This window comes from Gymnoscopelus microlampas, assembly GCF_963454915.1.
Source record: "Gymnoscopelus microlampas genome assembly, chromosome: 11".
NCBI classification, from domain to species: Eukaryota; Metazoa; Chordata; class Actinopteri; order Myctophiformes; family Myctophidae; genus Gymnoscopelus; species Gymnoscopelus microlampas.
In genome coordinates, this window is record NC_139948.1 from 51050486 (window position 1) to 51074911 (window position 24426).

Here is a 24426-nt window from a genome sequence, read left to right on the forward strand (position 1 = left end):
TTTCACTCTTACTGTACTTTAGTCTCTTGAGTCTCTCTCATTAAATTGTATTTCATTTGTTTTTGAAAGATCTTACATATTTTCTGAGGAGATGTATTACCAATGTCAATGTGACTGAACTTTACCATGTGATGAACTGAAAGAAAACCATTTTCTAAAATGTCATTTAACATACTCCTATACACTATACTTACTGTATATTCTGATACTCATTAATGAAGACACTTGTTACATGGTAATATGGTTGTACTTTGAAGACTATGATTGTCCTATTTTAGTGTCTGTTCTTGATGGTGGTCATTGTATCTGATGTAATTCTCTGCTTGTCAATCCTCAGCCCATCAGAGAAGAATATTAAACAGGAAACTCAGAGTAAGAGTTGTTGATAAAATTGCAGAATCTTCCAAGTTAAAACTCTATTATGTTTTTCTTTACTTTTTTATGAATACATTTTATGTTGTCCAATCTGTATAGAGCACAAAGTCCTGACGTCACTGCCAATAGAGGGCGCTTTCCGCATGTTCATGGCTTTACTCTTTGTATTGGTATCCTCATTGGGGAATCTTAGATCACTTCATATAAGAACTGTGTTAAAAAAATAAACACACCACCCTGGTGTTTTTACTCATATAGATATGAAGCATCGACTGAAAGTGTAAATGTACACATTTACCCAAAGAGTAACACAATATAAACACTAGAAACGAGTCAAACAACCCAAAGACTACATTTCCCATGAACGCGGCTGCTGTGGTGACAGTGATTTCAGACCCGGAAGTAGTAGTTCTTAAGACTTTTAAGGCAGAATTAATTCCATTTTTGCCAGAAACAGGCTGTATCAAATATGAATGAATATCATAAACGATGCAGAGCCACCCCCCTGACAAAAACACCAGGGTGGTGTGTTTATGTTTGGAACACAGTTCTTATATGACGTGATCTAAGATTCCCAAATGGGGATTTCAACACAAAAAAATAAAGCCACAAACCCGTGGAACAGCGCCATCTAGTCGCAGTGACGTGACGAGTATGTTGATACAATATAACTTGTACATTTGAGGTGTTTGTTTTTGGTCTCCCTGCTCTTCTATTGAGACATTTATATACAGTTTAAAAGTTGGTCAAAACCTTTTACACAATCCTGTTTGTGGTTTGACACAAAATGTTATTTTCCCCAGAGCAAATATGCAGGCTCTATTAGCTCAGTGGTAAAATCGTCAGCAATTGCACAGGAGAATGTCGTTCAAATCCGGGGTACAGTTACACATTCAGCTTGACTGTTTCCTCGGTAAGATCTCCAGCCTTGTGTTCTCTCCATCTTGACACCAGGACAGGTCTTCAATGTCCACATTGTTGTGACTGGAGAGACCGGTGGTGCCCATGAAACATTCATTAGACAACTTGAAGAGAGAACACAGATTCAGCAGAAATCTGTGGCAGAAAGTGACTACATCCTGGCTTTCTGTCCAATCCCCTCACGAATTGGAACTGATGTCCAGGCGGCAATGGAAAAGATTCCAAGTGAGAAATCCTCTGATAAGAGGTTTTTGGTTAAATTAATGTATAAAACATCCATCCAGGTCAATGTGTTTTATTTATTAATTTTCTCTCTCTTAAAAGGTGGTAAACCAGTGATTCTGGTGGTGATGCATCACACATGGGATGTTAAAGCTCCTCTAGGTGACAGCAGTAAATATGTGAGCAGAAAAGATGTCCTCCTCACTGTCGACACTCTGTTCCAGGGAGGTGAATTCCTGAAGTGCCCCCGCAATGAGAAAGCCTTCAATAAAGTCCTGGAGGCTGTTGGTCATTCTTTGGTACACATTTTATTTACACATGAATATTATTTTGCAATTTTTTTCTCCTTCTTTTATTCTCAGAGGTCTGAGTACAGGGTCAGGTTGGAGCTTGTTATCGATCCAGTGTCTTGCTTAAGGACACGTCGACAGGACAGACTTAAACCCAAATGCCCTTATCAATTGTTATACTGGATAAGGACATCCGCTAAATAACTAAATATACTTTACCAGTATATAACACATCAGTATGAATATAATAATGATGTCACATTGGGAACTACACAAGCTGTTGTGCTCGCTGTCTGATAACATGCTTTTTAAACTTTCCAGAACACCAAGAAATCCACCTGGGGGATTTCAGGATTGGCTCGTAAGTTGCATTACAAACATCAAGAGAAACCATATTCTAATGTGAGATGTGAAATGTCAGACCATTTTGAACACATTGGGCCTCATTCACCAACCTTTCTAAGAGGAAATTTCTTCTTAGACCCACCTAGGAAGTTTTTAAGAATATTTTGGCATACACCAATGTTTTCTTAGCTGTGATCTGAAATCAAAATATGAAATAAAGATAGATATACATATATGCATATACATTGTGTATAAGGCCATTTTGAACGCAATTCTTCAAGGTTCTTCTGGTGCCGCAGGCTCCACTCCTGGTTGTGCCCTTCCGTCAATTCCTTTAAGTTTCAGCTTTGCAACCATACTCCCCCCGGAACCCAAAGACTTTGGTTTCCCGATCAATAGAGAAATTAAGGCAGTTTATCCACAAAGGTATATATGGAGCATTGCTAGTTAAATCTGGTCCCATACAATCATCTGTAACATCACTGAGTGTGTGTGCGAATTTATGCATGTCTTGGCACCTTTCCAACGGGCAGCCACAGTATATTAGAGAGACAACCCTGCAAAAGTGACACGTTGTATGTTCATAAGGACGTGACACCTCTCTCTCTCTCTCTCTCTCTCTCTCTCTCTCTCTCTCTCTCTCTCTCTCTCTCTCTCTCTCTCAGCGTCTCCCGTACCTCCCACCAGCACCAGGTAATATATTTCACTCTTACTGTACTTTAGTCTCTTGAGTCTCTCTCATTAAATTGTATTTCATTTGTTTTTGAAAGATCTTACATATTTTCTGAGGAGATGTATTACCAATGTGACTGAGCTTTAAGTGATGACCTGAAAGAAACCCATTTTTTTAATTTTCATTTAACATACTCCTATACAGTATACTTACTGTATATTCTGATACTCATTAATGAAGACACTTGTTACATGGTAATATGGTTGTACTTTGAAGACTATGATTGTCCTATTTTAGTGTCCTATATTACAATATGTGTCCAATATGGGTCATTAAAACAAAAAGAAAAAAATATATATATATAAATATATATATAAAAATATTTGCAGAAGATATACTTGTTTGAATGAGGTTAAACCTGAAATCTAGAAGCTGAGGAATTGGCTCTCAAACTTTGTGAAGTTTTTAAAACCTCTTTGCCAGGTAATGGTGTAAACAATAGTTGGTTAACTCTACCCCTCACCACTCCTCTAACCAAAACAAACTGCCATGTTGAATAGAGAGGGAGGTACACTTTGGTCAAAACTTGAGAATGATAACCAATTACACCACACATGTAAATGTATGATTTCACATGCAAATGTTTGTCTCTGCCCCCAAAGGAGTCTTGAAAACTCACAAAAGGCGCGCGGTTGGCACAGTGGTAAGTCCCTGCCCAGAATTACAGAGGTTGTGGGTTCGAATCCACCGTGGTGCATCCGGCTTTGCGAATACAATTGGCCCGTGTTCGGGCCAGGGAGGGTGATAATTGTAATTACACGTTACACGTAAAGAATAATAACTGGCTACCCTAAAGAAAAAAAATAAAGGAAACTCACAAAAAAACATAAGCCTTTTTTTAAAAGACAAATGTTAAATATGTACTGATCCTAAAATGGTTATAATGAGAATGTTCTTCAACATTCAAACTTTGGTAATACAAAAGGACAAAAAAAAAAAAAAAAAAAGATTTCCTTAATTTACAATAATTCCTAAATGACCCATGGGGAACCTTTCTTTGGGTTCGGTTTATGACAAATATGGGCTTAAATTAATGCCAAAAGTATTACTATAGGCCTACTGTGTTTTACTATAAAAAAAAAGTTTAAAAAAACTTGTATTTGTAACTTATGGTTTGTGCTTGTACTTTGCAAGATGAACTTGTAAACATATGTTGTACTTGTGTATATAGATTTAATATAACATTTGTGAACAGAAATAGTATGAATGCAAATTCAATGCAACACTCCTGCTACAGACAACACACACTTTATAGAAAGACTTTTGGCATGAATTCTGTGCCAATCAGAGCTTCAGTGGCGCTCCATGCCAACCAGGGTTGTCATGTTTGGCACAATTACATACAGTGTCTTGGTGTTATTCTATACATTTAGCTACATCCATAAGATGTGTTGTCTCAAAATAATCAGACAATCAAAATATGAAATAAAGATAGATATACATATTGCATATACATTGTGTATAAGGCCATTTTGAACGCAATTCTTCAAGGGCACACTGGTGTCTGATCAATAGAGAAATTAAGGCAGTTTATCCACAAAGGTATATGTGGAGCATTGCTAGTTAAATCTTATCCCATACAATCATCTGTAACATCACTGAGTGTGTGTGCGAATTTATGCATGTCTTGGCACCTTTCCAACGGGCAGCCACATTATATTAGAGAGACAACCCTGCAAAAGTGACACGTTGTATGTTCATAAGGACCTGACACCTCTCTCTCTCTCTCTCTCTCTCTCTCTCTCTCAGTCTCTCCCGTACCTCCCACCAGCACCAGGTAATATATTTCACTCTTACTGTACTTTAGTCTCTTGAGTCTCTCTCATTAAATTGTATTTCATTTGTTTTTGAAAGATCTTACATATTTTCTGAGGAGATGTATTACCAATGTGACTGAGCTTTAAGTGATGACCTGAAAGAAAACCATTTTTTAAATTTTCATTTAACATACTCCTATACAGTATACTTACTGTATATTCTGATACTCATTAATGAAGACACTTGTTACATGGTAATATGGTTGTACTTTGAAGACTATGATTGTCCTATTTTAGTGTCCTATATTACAATATGTGTCCAAATACCTCAGTTTTGACCCCATATAGGCCCTGGTCATTAAAAAAAAAAAAAAATATATATATATATATATATATATATATATATATATATATATATTTATATATATTATATATATATATATATATATATATATATATATATATATATATATATATATATACACACTGTATATACATATTTGCAGAAGATATTCTTGTTTGAATGAGGTTAAACCTTAAATCTAGAAGCTGAGGAATTGGCTCTCAAACTTTGTGAAGTTTTTAACACCTCTTTGCCAGGTAATGGTGTAAACAATAGTTGGTTAACTCCCCGTCACCACTCCTCTAACCAAGACAAACTGCCATGTTGAATAGAGAGGGAGGTACACTTTGTTCAAAATATGAGAATGATAACCAATTACACCACACATGTAAATGTATGATTTCACATGCAAATGTTTGTCTCTGCCCCCATAGGAGTCTTGAAAACTCACAAAAGGCGCGCGGTTGGCACAGTGGTAAGTCCCTGCCCAGAATTACAGAGGTTGTGGGTTCGAATCCACCGTGGTGCATCCGGCTTTGCGAATACAATTGGCCCGTGTTCGGGCCAGGGAGGGTGATAATTGTAATTACACGTTACACGTAAAGAATAATAACTGGCTACCCTAAAGAAAAAAAATAAAGGAAACTCACAAAAAAACATGAGCCTTTTTTTAAAAGACAAATGTTAAATATGTACTGATCCTAAAATGGTTATAATGAGAATGTTCTTCAACATTCAAACTTTGGTAATACAAAATACAAAATACAAAACAAAAAAAAAAAAACGATTTCCTTAATTTACAATAATTCCTAAATGACCCATGGGGAACCTTTCTTTGGGTTCGGTTTATGACAAATATGGGCTTAAATGAATGCCAAAAGTATTACTATACTGTGTTTTACTATAAAAAAATGTTTAAAAAAACTTGTATTTGTAACTCATGGTTTGTGCTTGTACTTTAAAGATGAACTTGTAAACATATGTTGTACTTGTGGATATAGATTTAATATAATATTTGTGAACAGAAATAGTATGAATGCAAATTAAATGCAACACTCCTGCTACAGACAACACACACTTTATAGAATGACTTTTGGCATGAATTCTGTGCCAATCAGAGCTTCAGTGGCGCTCCATGCCAACCAGCGTTGTCATGTTTGGCACAATTACATACAGTGTCTTGGTGTTATTCTATACAATTAGCTACATCCATAAGATGTGTGGTCTCAAAATAATCAGACAATCAAAATATGAAATAAAGATAGATATACATATATGCATATACATTGTGTATAAGGCCATTTTGAACGCAATTCTTCAAGGGCACACTGGTGTATGATGAATAGAGAAATTAAGGCAGTTTTTCCACAAAGGTATATGTGGAGCATTGCTAGTTAAATCTTATCCCATACAATCATCTGTAACATCACTGAGTGTGTGTGCGAATTTATGCATGTCTTGGCACCTTTCCAAGGGGCAGCCATAGTATATTAGAGAGACAACCCTGCAAAAGTGACACGTTGTATGTTCATAAGGACCTGACACCTCTCTCTCTCTCTCTCTCTCTCTCTCTCTCTCTCTCTCTCTCTCAGTCTCTCCCGTACCTCCCACCAGCACCAGGTAATATATTTCACTCTTACTGTACTTTAGTCTCTTGAGTCTCTCTCATTAAATTGTATTTCATTTGTTTTTGAAAGATCTTACATATTTTCTGAGGAGATGTATTACCAATGTGACTGATCTTTAAGTGATGACCTGAAAGAAAACCATTCTTTAAATTTTCATTTAACATACTCCTATACCGTATACTTACTGTATATTCTGATACTCATTAATGAAGACACTTGTTACATGGTAATATGGTTGTACTTTGAAGACTATGATTGTCCTATTTTAGTGTCTGTTCTTGATGGTGGTCTTTTTATCTGATGTTAATTCTCTGCTTGTCAATCCTCAGCCCATCAGAGAAGAAGATTAAACAGGAAACTCAGAGTAAGAGTTGTTGATAAAATTGCAGAATCTTCCAAGTTAAAACTCTATTATGTTTTTCTTTACTTTTTTATAAATACATTTTATGTTGTCCAATCTGTATGGAGCACCGAAGTCCTGACGTCACTGCCTGTAGAGGGCGCTTTCCGCAGGTTCATGGCTTTACTCTTTGTATTGGTATCCTCATTGGGGAATCTTAGATCGCTTCATATAAGAACTGTGTTCCAAAAATAAACACACCACCCTGGTGTTTTTACTCATATGGATACGAAGCATCAAGGTGTAAATGTACACATTTACCCAAAGAGTAACACAACATAAACACTAGAAACGAGTCAAACAACCCAAAGACTACATTTCCCATGAACGCGGCTGCTGTGGTGACAGTGATTTCAGACCCGGAAGTAGTAGTTCTTAAGACTTTTAAGGCAGAATTAATTCCATTTTTGCCAGAAACAGGCTGTATCAAATATGAATGAATATCATAAACGATGCAGAGCCACCCCCCTGACAAAAACGCCAAGGTGGTGTGTTTATGTTTGGAACACAGTTCTTATATGACGTGATCTAAGATTCCCAAATGGGGATTTCAACACAAAAAAATAAAGCCACACACCCGTGGAACAGCGCCATCTAGTCGCAGTGACGTGACGAGTATGTTGATACAATATAACTTGTACATTTGAGGTGTTTGTTTTTGGTCTCCCTGCTCTTCTATTGAGACATTTAGATACAGTGTAAAAGTTGGACAAAGCCTTTTACACAATCCTGTTTGTGGTTTGACACAAAATGTTATTTTCCCCAGAGCAAATATGCAGGCTCTATTAGCTCAGTGGTAAAATCGTCAGCAATTGCACAGGAGAATGTCGTTCAAATCCGGGGTACAGTTACACATTCAGCTTGACTGTTTCCTCAGTAAGATCTCCAGCCTTATCTTCTCTCCATCTTGACACCAGGACAGGTCTTCAATGTCCACATTGTTGTGACTGGAGAGACCCGTGGTGCCCATGAAACATTCATTAGACAACTTGAAGAGAGAACACAGATTCAGCAGAAATCTGTGGCAGAAAGTGACTACATCCTGGCTTTCTGTCCAATCCCCTCACGAATTGGAACTGATGTCCAGGCGGCAATGGAAAAGATTCCAAGTGAGAAATCCTCTGATAAGAGTTTTTTGGTTAAATTAATGTATAAATCATCCATCCAGGTCAATGTATTTTATTTATTAATTGTTTCTCTCTTAAAAGGTGGTAAACCAGTGATTCTGGTGGTGATGCATCACACATGGGATGCTGAAGCTCCTCTAGGTGACAGCAGTAAACATGTGAGCAGAAAAGATATCATCCTCACTGTCGACACTCTGTTCTGGGAAGGTGAATTCCTCACCTGCAGCCACAATGAGAAAGCCTTCAAAAAAGTCCTGGATGATGTTCATCATTCTTTGGTACACATTTTATTTACACATGAATATTATTTTGCAATATATTGCTTTTTTTCTCAGAGGTCTGAGTACAGGGTCAGGTTGGAGCTTGTTATCGATCCAGTGTCTTGCTTAAGGACACGTCGACAGGACAGACAGGACTTAAACCCAAATACCCTTATCAATTGTTATACTGGATAAGGACATCCGCTAAATAACTAAATATACTTTACCAGTATATAACACATCAGTATGAATATAGTAATGATGTCACATTGGGAACTACACAAGCTGTTGTGCTCGCTGTCTGATAACATGCTTTTTAAACTTTCCAGAACACCAAGAAATCCACCTGGGGGATTTCAGGATCGGCTCGTAAGTTGCATTACAAACATCAAGAGAAACCATATTCTAATGTCAGATGTGAAATGTCAGACCATTTTGAACACATTGGGCCTCATTCACCAACCGTTCTTAAGAGGAAATTTCTTCTTAGACCCACCTAGGAAGTTTTTAAGAAGATTTTGGCATACACCAATGTTTTCTTATATGCATATACATTGTGTATAAGGCCATTTTTAACGCAATTCTTCAAGGGCACACTGGTGCCGCAGGCTCCACTCCTGGTGGTGCCCTTCCGTCAATTCCTTTAAGTTTCAGCTTTGCAACCATACTCCCCCCGGAACCCAAAGACTTTGGTTTCCCGATCAATAGAGAAATTAAGGCAGTTTATCCACAAAGGTATATATGGAGCATTGCTAGTTAAATCTGGTCCCATACAATCATCTGTAACATCACTGAGTGTGTGTGCGAATGTATGCATGTCTTGGCACCTTTCCAACGGGCAGCCACAGTATATTAGAGAGACAACCCTGCAAAAGTGACACGTTGTACAGTATGTTCATAAGGACGTGACACCTCTCTCTCTCTCTCTCTCTCTCTCTCTCTCTCTCTCTCTCTCTCAGCCTCTCCCGTACCTCCCACCAGCACCAGGTAATATATTTCACTCTTGCTGTACTTTAGTCTCTTGAGTCTCTCTCATTAAATTGTATTTCATTTGTTTTTGAAAGATCTTACATATTTTCTGAGGAGATGTATTACCAATGTGACTGAGCTTTAAGTGATGACCTGAAAGAAATCAATTTTTTAAATTTTCATTTAACATACTCCTATACAGTATACTTACTGTATATTCTGATACTCATTAATGAAGACACTTGTTACATGGTAATATGGTTGTACTTTGAAGACTATGATTGTCCTATTTTAGTGTCCTATATTACAATATGTGTCCAAATACATCAGTTTTGACCCCATATAGGCTCTGGTCATTAAAACAAAAAGAAAAAAATATATATATAAATATATATATATATATACAAATATTTGCAGAAGATATACTTGTTTGAATGAGGTTAAACCTGAAATCTAGAAGCTGAGGAATTGGCTCTCAAACTTTGTGAAATTTTTAAAACCTCTTTGCCAGGTAATGGTGTAAACAATAGTTGGTTAACTCTACCCCTCACCACTCCTCTAACCAAAACAAACTGCCATGTTGAATAGAGAGGGAGGTACACTTTGGTCAAAACTTGAGAATGATAACCAATTACACCACACATGTAAATGTATGATTTCACATGCAAATGTTTTGTCTCTGCCCCAAAGGAGTCTTGAAAACTCACAAAAGGCACGCGGTTGGCACAGTGGTAAGTCCCTGCCCAGAATTACAGAGGTTGTGGGTTCGAATCCACCGTGGTGCATCCGGCTTTGCGAATACAATTGGCCCGTGTTCGGGCCAGGGAGGGTGATAATTGTAATTACACGTTACACGTAAAGAATAATAACTGGCTACCCTAAAGAAAAAAAATAAAGGAAACTCACAAAAAAACATAAGCCTTTTTTTAAAAGACAAATGTTAAATATGTACTGATCCTAAAATGGTTATAATGAGAATGTTCTTCAACATTCAAACTTTGGTAATACAAAATACAAAAGGACAAAAAACAAAACAAAAAACGATTTCCTTAATTTACAATAATTCCTAAATGACCCATGGGGAACCTTTCTTTGGGTTCGGTTTATGACAAATATGGGCTTAAATTAATGCCAAAAGTATTACTATAGGCCTACTGTGTTTTACTATAAAAAAAAGTTTTAAAAAACGTGTATTTGTAACTTATGGTTTGTGCTTGTACTTTGCAAGATGAACTTGTAAACATATGTTGTACTCGTGTATATAGATTTAATATAACATTTGTGAACAGATATAGTATGAATGCAAATTCAATGCAACACTCCTGCTACAGACAACACACACTTTATAGAAAGACTTTTGGCATGAATTCTGTGCCAATCAGAGCTTCAGTGGCGCTCCATGCCAACCAGGGTTGTCATGTTTGGCACAATTACATACAGTGTCTTGGTGTTATTCTATACATTTAGCTACATCCATAAGATGTGTGGTCTCAAAATAATCAGACAATCAAAATATGAAATAAAGATAGATATACATATATGCATATACATTGTGTATAAGGTCATTTTGAACGCAATTCTTCAAGGGCACACTGGTGTCTGATCAATAGAGAAATTAAGGCAGTTTATCCACAAAGGTATATATGGAGCATTGCAAATCTTCTCCCATGCAATCATCTGTAACCAGTATATTAGAGAGACAACCCTGCAAAAGTGACACGTTGTATGTTCATAAGGACCTGACACCTCTCTCTCTCTCTCTCTCTCTCTCTCTCTCTCTCTCTCTCTCTCTCTCTCAGCCTCTCTCTCAGCCTCTCGCGTACCTCCCACCAGCACCAGGTATTATATTTCACTCTTACTGTACTTTGGTCTCTTGAGTCTCTCATTAAATTGTATTTCATTTGTTTTTGAAAGATCTTACATATTTTCTGAGGAGATGTATTACCAATGTGACTGAGCTTTAGGTGATGACCTGAAAGAAAACCATTTTTTAAATTTTCATTTAACATACTCCTATACAGTATACTTACTGTATATTCTGATACTCATTAATGAAGACACTTGTTACATGGTAATATGGTTGTACTTTGAAGACTATGATTGTCCTATTTTAGTGTCCTATATTACAATATGTGTCCAAATACCTCAGTTTTGACCCCATATAGACCCTGGTCATTAAAAAAAAAAAAAAAAAATATGAATAAATAAATATATATATGTATATATATATATATATATATATATATATATATATATATATATATATATATATATATATATATATATATATATATATATATATATATATATATATAAAAACATTTTTTTACAGAAGATATTCTTGTTTGAATGAGGTTAAACCTGAAATCTAGAAGCTGAGGAATTGGCTCTCAAACTTTGTGAAGTTTTTAAAACCTCTTTGCCAGGTAATGGTGTAAACAATAGTTGGTTAACTCTACCCCTCACCACTCCTCTAACCAAAACAAACTGCCATGTTGAATAGAGAGGGAGGTACACTTTGTTCAAAACTTGAGAATGATAACCAATTACACCACACATGTAAATGTATGATTTCACATGCAAATGTTTGTCTCTGCCCCCATAGGAGTCTTGAAAACTCACAAAAGGCGTGCGGTTGGCACAGTGGTAAGTCCCTGCCCAGAATTACAGAGGTTGTGGGTTCGAATCCACCGTGGTGCATCCGGCTTTGCGAATACAATTGGCCCGTGTTCGGGCCAGGGAGGGTGATAATTGTAATTACACGTTACACGTAAAGAATAATAACTGGCTACCCTAAAGAAAAAAATAAAGGAAACTCACAAAAAAACATAAGCCTTTTTTTAAAAGACAAATGTTAAATATGTACTGATCCTAAAATGGTTATAATGAGAATGTTCTTCAACATTCAAACTTTGATAATACAAAAAAAAAAAAAAAAAAAAACGATTTACAATAATTCCTAAATGACCCATGGGGAACCTTTCTTTGGGTTCGGTTTATGACAAATATGGGCTTAAATTAATGCCAAAAGTATTACTATACTGTGTTTTACTATAAAAAAAATGTTTAAAAAAACTTGTATTTGTAACTTATGGTTTGTGCTTGTACAGTACTTTGCAAGATGAACTTGTAAACATATGTTGTACTTGTGGATATAGATTTAATATAACATTTGTGAACAGAATTAGTATGAATGCAAATTAAATGCAACACTCCTGCTACAGACAACACACACTTTATAGAAAGACTTTTGGCATGAATTCTGTGCCAATCAGAGCTTCAGTGGCGCTCCATGCCAACCAGCGTTGTCATGTTTGGCACAATTACATACAGTGTCTTGGTGTTATTCTATACATTTAGCTACATCCATAAGATGTGTTGTCTCAAAATAATCAGACAATCAAAATATGAAATAAAGATAGAATACATATATGCATATACATTGTGTATAAGGCCATTTTGAACGCAATTCTTCAAGGGCACACTGGTGTCTGTATAGAGAAATTAAGGCAGTTTATCCACAAAGGTATATGTGGAGCATTGCTAGTTAAATCTTATCCCATACAATCATCTGTAACATCACTGAGTGTGTGTGCGAATTTATGCATGTCTTGGCACCTTTCCAAGGGGCAGCCACAGTATATTAGAGAGACAACCCTGCAAAAGTGACACGTTGTATGTTCATAAGGACCTGACACCTCTCTCTCTCTCTCTCTCTCTCTCTCTCTCTCTCTCTCTCTCTCTCTCTCTCTCTCTCTCTCTCTCTCTCTCTCTCTCTCTCTCTCTCTCTCTCTCTCAGCCGTTCCCATACGTACCACCAGGTAATATATTTCACTCTTACTGTACTTTAGTCTCTTGAGTCTCTCTCATTAAATTGTATTTCATTTGTTTTTGAAAGATCTTACATATTTTCTGAGGAGATGTATTACCAATGTGACTGAGCTTTAAGTGATGACCTGAAAGAAAACCATTTTTTTAATTTTCATTTAACATACTCCTATACAGTATACTTACTGTATATTCTGATACTCATTAATGAAGACACTTGTTACATGGTAATATGGTTGTACTTTGAAGACTATGATTGTCCTATTTCAGTGTCTGTTCTTGATGGTGGTCATTTTATCTGATGTTAATTCTCTGCTTGTCAATCCTCAGCCCATCAGAGAAGAAGATTAAACAGGAAACTCAGAGTAAGAGTTGTTGATAAAATTGCAGAATCTTCCAAGTTAAAACTCTATTATGTTTTTCTTTACTTTTTTATAAATACATTTTTTGTTGTCCAATCTGTATAGAGCATCGAAGTCCTGACGTCACTAGAGGGCGCTTTCCGCAGGTTCATGGCTTTACTCTTTGTATTGGTATCCTCATTGGGGAATCTTAGATCGCTTCATATAAGAACTGTGTTCCAAAAATAAACACACCACCCTGGTGTTTTTACTCATATGGATATGAAGCATCAAGGTGTAAATGTACACATTTACCCAAAGAGTAACACAATATAAACACTAGAAAAGAGTCAAACAACACAAAGACTACATTTCCCATGAACGCGGCTGCTGTGGTGACAGTGATTTCAGACCCGGAAGTAGTAGTTCTTAAGACTTTTAAGGCAGAATGAATTCCATTTTTTCCAGAAACAGGCTGTATCAAATATGAATGAATATCATAAACGATGCAGAGCCACCCCCCTGACAAAAACGCCAAGGTGGTGTGTTTATGTTTGGAACACAGTTCTTATATGACGTGATCTAAGATTCCCAAATGGGGATTTCAACACAAAAAAATAAAGCCACAAACCCGTGGAACAGCGCCATCTAGTCGCAGTGACGTGACGAGTATGTTGATACAATATAACTTGTACATTTGAGGTGTTTGTTTTTGGTCTCCCTGCTCTTCTATTGAGACATTTAGATACAGTGTAAAAGTTGGACAAAGCCTTTTACACAATCCTGTTTGTGGTTTGACACAAAATGTTATTTTCCCCAGAGCAAATATGCAGGCTCTATTAGCTCAGTGGTAAAATCGTCAGCAATTGCACAGGAGAATGTCGTTCAAATCCGGGGTACAGTTACACATTCAGCTTGACTGTTTCCTCAGTAAGATCTCCAGCCTTATCTTCTCTCCATCTTGACACCAGGACAGGTCTTCAATGTCCACATTGTTGTGACTGGAGAGACCCGTGGTGCCCATGAAACATTCATTAGACAACTTGAAGAGAGAACACAGATTCAGCAGAAATCTGTGGCAGAAAGTGACTACATCCTGGCTTTCTGTCCAATCCCCTCACGAATTGGAACTGATGTCCAGGCGGCAATGGAAAAGATTCCAAGTGAGAAATCCTCTGATAAGAGTTTTTTGGTTAAATTAATGTATAAATCATCCATCCAGGTCAATGTATTTTATTTATTAATTGTCTCTCTCTTAAAAGGTGGTAAACCAGTGATTCTGGTGGTGATGCATCACACATGGGATGCTGAAGCTCCTCTAGGTGACAGCAGTAAACATGTGAGCAGAAAAGATGTCATCCTCACTGTCGACACTCTGTTCTGGGAAGGTGAATTCCTGACCTGCAGCCACAATGAGAAAGCCTTCAATAAAGTCCTGGATGATGTTCATCATTCTTTGGTACACATTTTATTTACACATGAATATTATTTTGCAATATATTGCTTTTTTTCTCAGAGGTCTGAGTACAGGGTCAGGTTGGAGCTTGTTATCGATCCAGTGTCTTGCTTAAGGACACGTCGACAGGACAGACAGGACTTAAACCCAAATACCCTTATCAATTGTTATACTGGATAAGGACATCCGCTAAATAACTAAATATACTTTACCAGTATATAATACATCAGTATGAATATAGTAATGATGTCACATTGGGAACTACACAAGCTGTTGTGCTCGCTGTCTGATAACATGCTTTTTAAACTTTCCAGAACACCAAGAAATCCACCTGGGGGATTTCAGGATTGGCTCGTAAGTTGCATTACAAACATCAAGAGAAACCATATTCTAATGTCAGATGTGAAATGTCAGACCATTTTGAACACATTGGGCCTCATTCACCAACCGTTCTTAAGAGGAAATTTCTTCTTAGACCCACCTAGGAAGTTTTTAAGAATATTTTGCCATACACCAATGTTGTGATCTGTTCTTAGGTAAGAACAGAATCTAAGCAAACTGAAGAGCACTCTTAGGCACATTTGAGTGCCGATATGTTGTGCAAATTAACTGTTTATTCGTTTTTCTACTTTTGCAAAATATAGGATTTAAATTACAATAATATTTGTATCATATCTTTAGAGCAGTGGTTCCCAAAGTGTGGTCTGGGGACCCCCAGGGGTTCTTGAGGGAGTTCCAGGGGGTCCACAACAAAACAAGGAACAGTTTAACTACTTTTAACCCTATTTTATACTTTGTTTGAAAATAGCCGATCTACAAGCTCACAACGCGTCCCATTTCTGTCCATTTTGAGCTTGTAGATTTTCTATTTTCGAAACATTTTAATAACATGCCTTTTTTTCCTTTCTTTCCAGCCCACTCTGAAATCCACCAGAAGGACCTTTACAAGAACAGCTTGTAAGTTGCATTACAAACTTAAAGAGAAAACATATTCTAATGTCAGATTTGAATATTAAGTTGCCAACATACATTAGTAGCTCATAATGTGGATGCATTGTGTCAAGCTGTGTTTGTTGTGTGGTTTATGACTGAGGAAGTCAAGCCCACTCACTTCTGTCTTCTGGTCGGAGATACAGGAGAAAAGGAAACCTTTGTTAACCCCATAGAAATATAGTTTCAGCTTCACCCAGCTGATGGCAGTTCAGATGGCCATGATTAGCGCTCGGGGCAGGCAGGTAGGGGTTAAGTGTCTTCCTCAGGGACACTTTGACACATAGCCAGAGCTAGGAAGAACTGGGTACCTTCTGTATCTCTTACTGTGTCTCTCCATTCAGCTGGCCTCCCATATGAAGAAGTCTGTATAGTCACACTGTCAGGTTCATTGACAGCTTTTACCTACAGCCCTTACACTGCTGAACAAAGCAACCAATATATTCACATTGAAAATACATGTGCACTTAAAACATGTTTTGCGATATTACAATATGTGTCCAAATACATCAGTTTTGACCCCATATAGGCCCTGGTCATTAAAACAAAAAGAAGGGAAAAAAAAAAATATATATATAAGTATTTGCAGAAGATATACTTGTTTGAATGAGGTTAAACCTGAAATCTAGAAGCTGAGGAATTGGCTCTCAAACTTTGTGAAGTTTTTAAAACCTCTTTGCCAGGTAATGTAAACAATAGTTGGTTAACTCTACCCCTCACCACTCCTCTAACCAAAACAAACTGCCATGTTGAATAGAGAGGGAGGTACACTTTGGTCAAAACTTGAGAATGATAACCAATTACACCACACATGTAAATGTATGATTTCACATGCAAATGTTTGTCTCTGCCCCCATAGGAGTCTTGAAAACTCACAAAAGGCGCGCGGTTGGCAAAGTGGTAAGTCCCTGCCCAGAATTACAGAGGTTGTGGGTTCGAATCCACCGTGGTGCATCCGGCTTTGCGAATACAATTGGCCCGTGTTCGGGCCAGGGAGGGTGATAATTGTAATTACACGTTACACGTAAAGAATAATAACTGACTACCCTAAAGAAAAAAAATAAAGGAAACTCACAAAAAAACATAAGCCTTTTTTTAAAAGACAAATGTTAAATATGTACTGATCCTAAAATGGTTATAATGAGAATGTTCTTCAACATTCAAACTTTGGTAATACAAAATACAAAAGGACAAAAAACAAAAAAAAACGATTTCCTTAATTTACAATAATTCCTAAATGACCCATGGGGAACCTTTCTTTGGGTTCGGTTTATGACAAATATGGGCTTAAATTAATGCCAAAAGTATTACTATACTGTGTTTTACTATAAAAAAAAACGTGTATTTGTAACTTATGGTTTGTGCTTGTACTTTGCAAGATGAACTTATAAACATATGTTGTACTTGTGTATGTAGATTTAATATAACATTTGTGAACAGAAATAGTATGAATGCAAATTCAATGCAACACTCCTGCTACAGACAACACACACTTTATAGAAAGACTTTTGGCATGAATTCTGTGCCAATCAGAGCTTCAGTGGCGCTCCATGCCAACCAGGGTTGTCATGTTTGGCACAATTACATACAGTGTCTTGGTGTTATTCTATACATTTAGCTACATCCATAAGATGTGTTGTCTCAAAATAATCAGACAATCAAAATATGAAATAAAGATAGATATACATATATGCATATACATTGTGTATAAGGCCATTTTGAACGCAATTCTTCAAGGGCACATGGTGTCTGATCAATAGAGAAATTAAGGCAGTTTATCCACAAAGGTATATATGGAGCATTGCTAGTTAAATCTGGTCCCATACAATCATCTGTAACATCACTGAGTGTGTGTGCAAATTTATGCATGTCTTGGCACCTTTCCAACGGGCAGCCACAGTATATTAGAGAGACAACCCTGCAAAAGTGGCACGTTGTATGTTCATAAGGACCTGACACCTCTCTCTCTCTCTCTCTCTCTCTCTCTCTCTCTCTCTCTCTCTCTCTCTCTCTCTCTCTCTCTCTCTCTCTCTCTCTCTCTCTCTCTCTTTCTCTCTCTCTCTCAGCGTCTCCCGTACCTCCCACCAGCACCAGGTAATATATTTCACTCTTACTGTACTTAAGTCTCTTGAGTCTCTCTCATTAAATTGTATTTCATTTGTTTTTGAAAGATCTTACATATTTTCTGAGGAGATGTATTACCAATGTGACTGAGCTTTAAGTGATGACCTGAAAGAAAACCATTTTTTAAATTTTCATTTAACATACTCCTATACAGTATGCTTAGTGTATATTCTGATACTCATTAATGAAGACACTTGTTACATGGTAATATGGTTGTACTTTGAAGACTATGATTGTCCTATTTTAGTGTCCTATATTACAATATGTGTCCAAATACATCAGTTTTGACCCCATATAGGCCCTGGTCATTAAAAAAAAAGAAGAAAAAAAATAAAAAAATATATATATATATATATATATATATATATATATATATATATATATACATATATATATATATATATATATATATATATATATATATATATATATATATATATATATATATATATATATTTGCAGAAGATATACTTGTTTGAATGAGGTTAAACCTGAAATCTAGAAGCTGAGGAATTGGCTCTCAAACTTTGTGAAGTTTTTAAAACCTCTTTGCCAGGTAATGGTGTAAACAATAGTTGGTTAACTCTACCCCTCACCACTCCTCTAACCAAAACAAACTGCCATGTTGAATAGAGAGGGAGGTACACTTTGGTCAAAACTTGAGAATGATAACCAATTACACCACACATGTAAATGTATGATTTCACATGCAAATGTTTGTCTCTGCCCCCAAAGGAGTCTTGAAAACTCACAAAAGGCGCGCGGTTGGCAAAGTGGTAAGTCCCTGCCCAGAATTACAGAGGTTGTGGGTTTTAATCCACCGTGGTGCATCCGGCTTTGCGAATACAATTGGCCCGTGTTCGGGCCAGGGAGGGTGATAATTGTAATTACACGTTACACGTAAAGAATAATAACTGACTACCCTAAAGAAAAAAAATAAAGGAAACTCACAAAAAAACATAAGCCTTTTTTTAAAAGACAAATGTTAAATATGTACTGATCCTAAAATGGTTATAATGAGAATGTTCTTCAACATTCAAACTTTGGTAATACAAAATACAAAAGGACAAAAAACAAAAAAAAACGATTTCCTTAATTTACAATAATTCCTAAATGACCCATGGGGAACCTTTCTTTGGGTTCGGTTTATGACAGATATGGGCTTAAATTAATGCCAAACGTATTACTATACTGTGTTTTACTATAAAAAAAAATGTTTAAAAAAACTTGTATTTGTAACTTATGGTTTGTGCTTGTACTTTGCAAGATGAACTTGTAAACATATGTTGTACTTGTGTATGTAGATTTAATATAACATTTGTGAACAGAAATAGTATGAATGCAAATTCAATGCAACACTCCTGCTACAGACAACACACACTTTATAGAAAGACTTTTGGCATGAATTCTGTGCCAATCAGAGCTTCAGTGGCGCTCCATGCCAACCAGGGTTGTCATGTTTGGCACAATTACATACAGTGTCTTGGTGTTATTCTATACAATTAGCTACATCCATAAGATGTGTTGTCTCAAAATAATCAGACAATCAAAATATGAAATAAAGATAGATATACATATATGCATATACATTGTGTATAAGGCCATTTTGAACGCAATTCTTCAAGGGCACACTGGTGTCTGATCAATAGAGAAATTAAGGCAGTTTATCCACAAAGGTATATATGGAGCATTGCTAGTTAAATCTGGTCCCATACAATCATCTGTAACATCACTGAGTGTGTGTGCAAATGTATGCATGTCTTGGCACCTTTCCAACGGGCAGCCACAGTATATTAGAGAGACAACCCTGCAAAAGTGACACGTTGTATGTTCATAAGGACCTGACACCTCTCTCTCTCTCTCTCTCTCTCTCTCTCTCTCTCTCTCTCTCTCTCTCTCTCTCTCTCTCTCTCTCTCTCTCTCTCTCTCTCTCTCTCTCTCTCTCTCTCTCTCTCTCTCTCTCTTTCTCTCTCAGCGTCTCCCGTACCTCCCACCAGCACCAGGTAATATATTTCACTCTTACTGTACTTTAGTCTCTTGAGTCTCTCTCATTAAATTGTATTTCATTTGTTTTTGAAAGATCTTACATATTTTCTGAGGAGATGTATTACCAATGTGACTGAGCTTTAAGTGATGACCTGAAAGAAAACCATTTTTTAAATTTTCATTTAACATACTCTTATACAGTATACTTACTGTATATTCTGATACTCATTAATGAAGACACTTGTTACATGGTAATATGGTTGTACTTTGAAGACTATGATTGTCCTATTTTAGTGTCCTATATTACAATATGTGTCCAAATACATCAGTTTTGACCCCCTATAGGCCCTGGTCATTAAAAAAAGAGAAGAAAAAAATATATAAATATATATATGTATATATATATATATATATAAATATTTGCAGAAGATATACTTGTTTGAATGAGGTTAAACCTGAAATCTAGAAGCTGAGGAATTGGCTCTCAAACTTTGTGAAGTTTTTAAAACCTCTTTGCCAGGTAATGGTGTAAACAATAGTTGGTTAACTCTACCCCTCACCACTCCTCTAACCAAAACAAACTGCCATGTTGAATAGAGAGGGAGGTACACTTTGGTCAAAACTTGAGAATGATAACCAACTACACCACACATGTAAATGTATGATTTCACATGCAAATGTTTGTCTCTGCCCCCAAAGGAGTCTTGAAAACTCACAAAAGGCGCACGGTTGGCAAAGTGGTAAGTCCCTGCCCAGAATTACAGAGGTTGTGGGTTCGAATCCACCGTGGTGCATCCGGCTTTGCGAATACAATTGGCCCGTGTTCGGGCCAGGGAGGGTGATAATTGTAATTACACGTTACACGTAAAGAATAATAACTGGCTACCCTAAAGAAAAAAAATAAAGGAAACTCACAAAAAAACATAAGCCTTTTTTTAAAAGACAAATGTTAAATATGTACTGATCCTAAAATGGTTATAATGAGAATGTTCTTCAACATTCAAACTTTGGTAATACAAAAGGACAAAAAAAAAAAAAAAAAGATTTCCTTAATTTACAATAATTCCTAAATGACCCATGGGGAACCTTTCTTTGGGTTCGGTTTATGACAAATATGGGCTTAAATTAATACCAAAAGTATTACTATACTGTGTTTTACTATAAAAAAATGTTTAAAAAAACTTGTATTTGTAACTTATGGTTTGTGCTTGTACTTTGCAAGATGAACTTGTAAACATATGTTGTACTTGTGTATGTAGATTTAATATAACATTTGTGAACAGAAATAGTATGAATGCAAATTCAATGCAACACTCCTGCAACAGACAACACACACTTTATAGAAAGACTTTTGGCATGAATTCTGTGCCAATCAGAGCTTCAGTGGCGCTCCATGCCAACCAGGGTTGTCATGTTTGGCACAATTACATACAGTGTCTTGGTGTTATTCTATACATTTAGCTACATCCATAAGATGTGTTGTCTCAAAATAATCAGACAATCAAAATATGAAATAAAGATAGATATACATATATGCATATACATTGTGTATAAGGCCATTTTGAACGCAGTTCTTCAAGGGCACACTGGTGTCTGATCAATAGAGAAATTAAGGCAGTTTACCCATAAAGGTATATATGGAGCATTGCTAGTTAAATCTTATCCCATACAATCATCTGTAACATCACTGACTGTGTGTGCGAATTTATACATGTCTTGGCACCTTTCCAACGGGCAGCCACAGTATATTAGAGAGACAACCCTGCAAAAGTGGCACGTGTATGTTCATAAGGACCTGACACCTCTCTCTCTCTCTCTCTCTCTCTCTCTCTCTCTCTCTCTCTCTCTCTCTCTCTCTCTCTCTCTCTCAGTCTCTCCCGTACCTCCCACCAGCACCAGGTAATATATTTCACTCTTACTGTACTTTAGTCTCTTGAGTCTCTCTCATTAAATTGTATTTCCTTTGTTTTTGAAAGATCTTACATATTTTCTGAGGAGATGTATTACCAATGTGACTGAGCTTTAAGTGATGACCTGGAAGAAAACCATTTTTTAAATTTTCATTTAACATACTCCTATACAATATACTTACTGTATATTCTGATACTCATTAATGAAGACACTTGTTACATGGTAATATGGTTGTACTTTGAAGACTATGATTGTCCTATTTTAGTGTCCTATGTTACAATATGTGTCCAAATACATCAGTTTTGACCCCATATAGGCCCTGGTCATTAAAAAAAAAGAAGAAACAAATATATAAATATTTATATATATATATATATATATATATATATATATATACAAATATTTGCAGAAGGTATACTTGTTTGAATGAGGTTAAACCTGAAATCTAGAAGCTGAGGAATTGGCTCTCAAACTTTGTGAAGTTTTTAAAACCTCTTTGCCAGGTAATGGTGTAAACAATAGTTGGTTAACTCTACCCCTCACCACTCCTCTAACCAAAACAAACTGCCATGTTGAATAGAGAGGGAGGTACACTTTGGTCAAAACTTGAGAATGATAACCAATTACACCACACATGTAAATGTATGATTTCACATGCAAATGTTTGTCTCTGCCCCCAAAGGAGTCTTGAAAACTTACAAAAGGCGCGCGGTTGGCAAAGTGGTAAGTCCCTGCCCAGAATTACAGAGGTTGTGGGTTTGAATCCACCGTGGTGCATCCGGCTTTGCGAATACAATTGGCCCGTGTTCGGGCCAGGGAGGGTGATAATTGTAATTACACGTTACATGTAAAGAATAATAACTGACTACCCTAAAGAAAAAAAATAAAGGAAACTCACAAAAAAACATAAGCCTTTTTTTAAAAGACAAATGTTAAATATGTACTGATCCTAAAATGGTTATAATGAGAATGTTCTTCAACATTCAAACTTTGGTAATACAAAATAAAAAAGGACAAAAAAAAAAACGATTTCCTTAATTTACAATAATTCCTAAATGACCCATGGGGAACCTTTCTTTGGGTTCGGTTTATGACAAATATGGGCTTAAATTAATGCCAAAAGTATTATTACAGATGTGCCACTTCAAAACTTCACATGTCCTGCCATCGCCAAGACAGTAAATTTTCAGGGGATTCCCAGGGCAATAAGAGGGACAAAGAAGGGCATTTAAAATGCTGAATTATTTTGATGATCACTGCTTTTATGATGCTAATTAATTTGAGCAACTGGTCAAATCACCTTTCGCCTCATAATGAGTCTGACACCTTGTTCAACACACATTCTTTTGTTCTCATGTATATGGATGTCTGTTGAAGGGAAAAACGGGGGTGTGTAGTGACAACTTCTTTTCAGGGGCAAAACAGTGCATTTTAAGGGCAGAAAAGGGAGGAAAAACATGCATTTTCAGGGCACTATCAGGGAAAGAACAGTAACGTGTGAAGTTTTGAAGTGGCACATCTGTATACTGTGTTTTACTATGAAAAAAATGTTTAAAAAATAAAAACTAAACTTGTATTTGTAACTTATGGTTTGTGCTTGTACTTTGCAAGATGAACTTGTAAACATATGTTGTACTTGTGTATGTAGATTTAATATAACATTTGTGAACAGAAATAGTATGAATGCAAATTCAATGCAACACTCCTGCTACAGACAACACACACTTTATAGAAAGACTTTTGGCATAAATTCTGTGCCAATCAGAGCTTCAGTGGCGCTCCATGCCAACCAGGGTTGTCATGTTTGGCACAATTACATACAGTGTCTTGGTGTTATTCTATACATTTAGCTACATCCATAAGATGTGTTGTCTCAAAATAATCAGACAATCAAAATATGAAATAAAGATAGATATACATATATGCATATACATTGTGTATAAGGCCATTTTGAACGCAGTTCTTCAAGGGCACACTGGTGTCTGATCAATAGAGAAATTAAGGCAGTGTATCCAAGAAGGTATATATGGAGCATTGCTAGTTAAATCTTGTCCCATACAATCATCTGTAACATCACTGACTGTGTGCGAATTTATGCACGTCTTGGCACCTTTCCAACGGGCAGCCACAGTATATTAGAGAGACAACCCTGCAAAAGTGACACGTTGTATGTTCATAAGGACCTGACATCTCTCTCTCTCTCTCTCTCTCTCTCTCTCTCTCTCTCTCTCTCTCTCTCTCTCTCAGCCTCTCCCGTACCTCCCACCAGCACCAGGTAATATATTTCACTCTTACTGTACTTTAGTCTCTTGAGTCTCTCTCATTAAATTGTATTTCATTTGTTTTTGAAAGATCTTACATATTTTCTGAGGAGATGTATTACCAATGTGACTGAGCTTTAAGTGATGACCTGAAAGAAA

At 36.5% G+C, this 24426-nt stretch overlaps 2 protein-coding genes and 1 long non-coding RNA gene across 3 annotated transcripts in view; all 3 read left to right on the forward strand.

Moving 5' to 3' along the window:
- Nucleotides 1-3321, forward strand: part of LOC311054848 (uncharacterized protein) — a gene marked incomplete at its 3' end in the record, with an annotated part of 6365 nt that extends 3044 nt beyond the window's left edge. The window contains exons 4-8 of the mRNA XM_084070848.1: nucleotides 338-372; nucleotides 1330-1521; nucleotides 1621-1817; nucleotides 2130-2210; nucleotides 3310-3321. Of these exons, the coding sequence (XP_083926974.1) occupies nucleotides 338-372; nucleotides 1330-1521; nucleotides 1621-1817; nucleotides 2130-2210; nucleotides 3310-3321 (517 nt within the window). The remainder of the gene's footprint in view (nucleotides 1-337; nucleotides 373-1329; nucleotides 1522-1620; nucleotides 1818-2129; nucleotides 2211-3309) is intronic.
- A 3256-nt stretch (nucleotides 3322-6577) lies between these two features.
- On the forward strand, nucleotides 6578-8095 carry LOC311055165. Its single transcript, XR_014601767.1, has 3 exons — nucleotides 6578-6606; nucleotides 6944-6978; nucleotides 7932-8095. It is a non-coding gene; the product is annotated as an uncharacterized lncRNA (long non-coding RNA).
- Nucleotides 8096-8107: 12 nt separating this feature from the next.
- LOC311054849 (uncharacterized protein) overlaps nucleotides 8108-24426 on the forward strand; it is a gene marked incomplete at its 5' end in the record, with an annotated part of 28805 nt that continues 12486 nt past the window's right edge. Inside the window, 10 exons of the mRNA XM_084070849.1 lie at nucleotides 8108-8123; nucleotides 8223-8419; nucleotides 8731-8825; nucleotides 13529-13563; nucleotides 14511-14702; nucleotides 14802-14998; nucleotides 15310-15349; nucleotides 15910-15952; nucleotides 16845-16885; nucleotides 18052-18079. Of these exons, the coding sequence (XP_083926975.1) occupies nucleotides 8108-8123; nucleotides 8223-8419; nucleotides 8731-8825; nucleotides 13529-13563; nucleotides 14511-14702; nucleotides 14802-14998; nucleotides 15310-15349; nucleotides 15910-15952; nucleotides 16845-16885; nucleotides 18052-18079 (884 nt within the window). The remainder of the gene's footprint in view (nucleotides 8124-8222; nucleotides 8420-8730; nucleotides 8826-13528; nucleotides 13564-14510; nucleotides 14703-14801; nucleotides 14999-15309; nucleotides 15350-15909; nucleotides 15953-16844; nucleotides 16886-18051; nucleotides 18080-24426) is intronic.